The sequence below is a fragment of the Danio aesculapii genome, chromosome 24 (assembly GCF_903798145.1).
Source record: "Danio aesculapii chromosome 24, fDanAes4.1, whole genome shotgun sequence".
Classification (NCBI taxonomy): Eukaryota; Metazoa; Chordata; class Actinopteri; order Cypriniformes; family Danionidae; genus Danio; species Danio aesculapii.
In genome coordinates, this window is record NC_079458.1 from 42898265 (window position 1) to 42900764 (window position 2500).

The 2500-nt window shown below is 47.4% G+C and overlaps 1 protein-coding gene across 1 annotated transcript in view; it reads right to left on the reverse strand.

Annotated features, from left to right (window-relative positions):
• Window positions 1–1897: 1897 nt before the first annotated feature.
• Window positions 1898–2500, reverse strand: part of LOC130218715 (protein disulfide-isomerase TMX3-like) — a 10749-nt gene continuing 10146 nt past the window's right edge. The window contains exon 16 of the mRNA XM_056450968.1: window positions 1898–2459. Within this exon, the coding sequence (XP_056306943.1) occupies window positions 2196–2459 (264 nt within the window). The 3' untranslated portion in view covers window positions 1898–2195. The remainder of the gene's footprint in view (window positions 2460–2500) is intronic.

Below are 2500 nucleotides of genomic sequence, written 5' to 3' on the forward strand. Positions count from 1 at the left end.
TCCAGCAGCTGTCTGGAATAACACGTTTAAAGCTGAACTAGAGGCCCACAACACCTCTACTTTCCTCAGTATTGTAGAGCAGGCATCTTCAGCATGTGTCCTGTGGTAAAGAGTGTGTGTAATGATCTGACCTGCTCAAAGTCCTCCAGTCAGAGTTTTCTGCTGTAGTGGATGATGATGATGATGGTAAAGTGCTGCCGTCACTGCATTACAGCTGAGAGAAGAAGAACCGCTACTCTTACAGTTTAACACACACTTCAGTAAACAGGTTTCATTTAGTGTTGCAGGGATCCACACAGCAGTGAATGGAGACTCCAGCAGATAATCTCTCGTCTGGGTAAACTGGCCTTTATTAGCGACACCTGCTCAACTGCTAATTACTGCTGTTTGTTATCATCAGACGCTCTTCAACATCTTCATAAACATAAAGCAGAGCCCGTGTCACTCACAGCGCCGCTGTATTTAAACCGTTTATTTCCAGAGCTGAAGGGGTAACGCTGTCGACAACAGTTTCCAGATCACTCATTACAGCTCTTCTGCAAAATCTGCTAATTACAGACGCACTGTTCATTCAAGCAGATCAACATCATGTCTCTAAAGCAGTGTTTCCCAACCCTGTTCCTGAAGGCACACCAACAGTCCACATTTTCCCTAATCAAACACACCTGAATCATCTTATCATAACATCAGAAGAGACTCTAACACCTGAAGTTAATGGGTCAGATAATGGAGACATCCAAAATATGTACTGTTGGTGTGCCTTCAGGAACAGGGTTGGGAAACACTGCTCTAAAGCACACCGTAAAGATCAAGCTTATTTCATCATTCAGAACTGTGGCGTGACTGATCATGACGACAGCGCTACAGTCATACACACTCTTGAATTAAAGCTCTACAAATAAAGTTAACAGGACTTTATTAATTTGGAATCAACTTTATTTTGGCAGAAGTTTGCAGTTCAAACATTTACAGGAGCAACACATGACACATGATGAATGTAACAGTAAAAACATATTGCCGGAGGATCGTCCACATGTTAAGCTGATGTGTGTTTGCAGGGAAAAGCCCCTTGCTAAATATCAGACCTAGATGGAGGAGTGACACATCTTACCCCACTCTCATGTCAAGCACACGCCTGGCCTGGAAACAATATCAACCATGAAATATATCATCCATCAGTCAGCCAATCAGAACTCATTCAGCATCAGCCAATCAGGCACAATCAATCTGAGATAAGCCAATCAGGCACACTCAATCTGAGATCAGCCAATCGGGCACACTCAATCTGAGATCAGCCAATCGGGCACACTCAATCTGAGATCAGCCAATCAGACGCACACATTAATCTGCATCAGACTGGTCTCTTGGCTCCAGAACTGTGGCTCTGCTCTTCTTCACGGCGTGGCTTCATTAGCATGCGCGGCTCCACGGCTGCTGGACGTGATGTTCTTCAGTAAATTTAGAGTCGGTCGTGACGTTGGTCTGCTCCTGAAGGCAGTGGAGCGTCTCTGAGGAGAATCTGCTGAGGACAGCGGACACATGAAGCCTTTACTATCTATACACACACAGATGAGACTACCGGCTATACAAGATGAAGAGTAGCACCCTACAGAGGGAGTAAGACCAGCCCCGCTAAACTGAGCTTAACCTGCAGCGCTGCACGGCTGTGTGTGTGTGTATGCATGTGTTGCCTATTTGTGTGTGTGCATGTCAGTGTATCTCTGTATACCTATGTATATGTGTGTGCGCATCTGTGTGTGTGTGCGCATGTGTGTGTGCGCATCTGTGGCTGTGTGTGTGTGTGTGTTCAGTGCAGTCGCTAAGTGCATATGACCACAGTCAGCTTCTGTTGGTCAGAAATATACACACACACACACACACACACACACACCACACACACACACACACACACACACACACACACACACACACACACACACACACATGTATGCAGTCAGTCATGTAACAGTAGCGAGAGCTCATTAACGTGGCGCTGGACTGAAGCTGATCTTCTGATCCTGCAGTTTCTCCTTCACCCATGAACAGAAGAGAACTCCTCCATCAGAAGAGCTCGTCACACTGATGATGATTAATGACCTAACGAGCTGCATATCTGCGCTGTCTGTGTGTGTGTGTGTGTGTGTGTGTGTGAGTTCTGCCAGTCTGTGCTAGAGGTGAAACTGAAGCAGCTCCTGTTAATCCAGCTTCTTCTCAGCAGGACTCTTGCTCTCCGTCTGCTCTTCTTCTGCTCTTCTCTCCATCTGCTCCTCCTCTTCTTCTGTTCTCTCCGTCAGCCGCTGCTCTTCCTCCTCCTCCTCCTCCTCAGTCTTCATCAGCTCCAGATCCTCCGTCCCGTCGTCAGACTCGGCCGTGCAGATCCCGTAACACATCAGACTGATGACCCCGAGCGGCAGGCCGAAGAGGAAACAACCCAGCAGAGGAGAACTGCGGAAAACAGACTGCACACACACGCACGCGCACACACACATGCACGCGCACA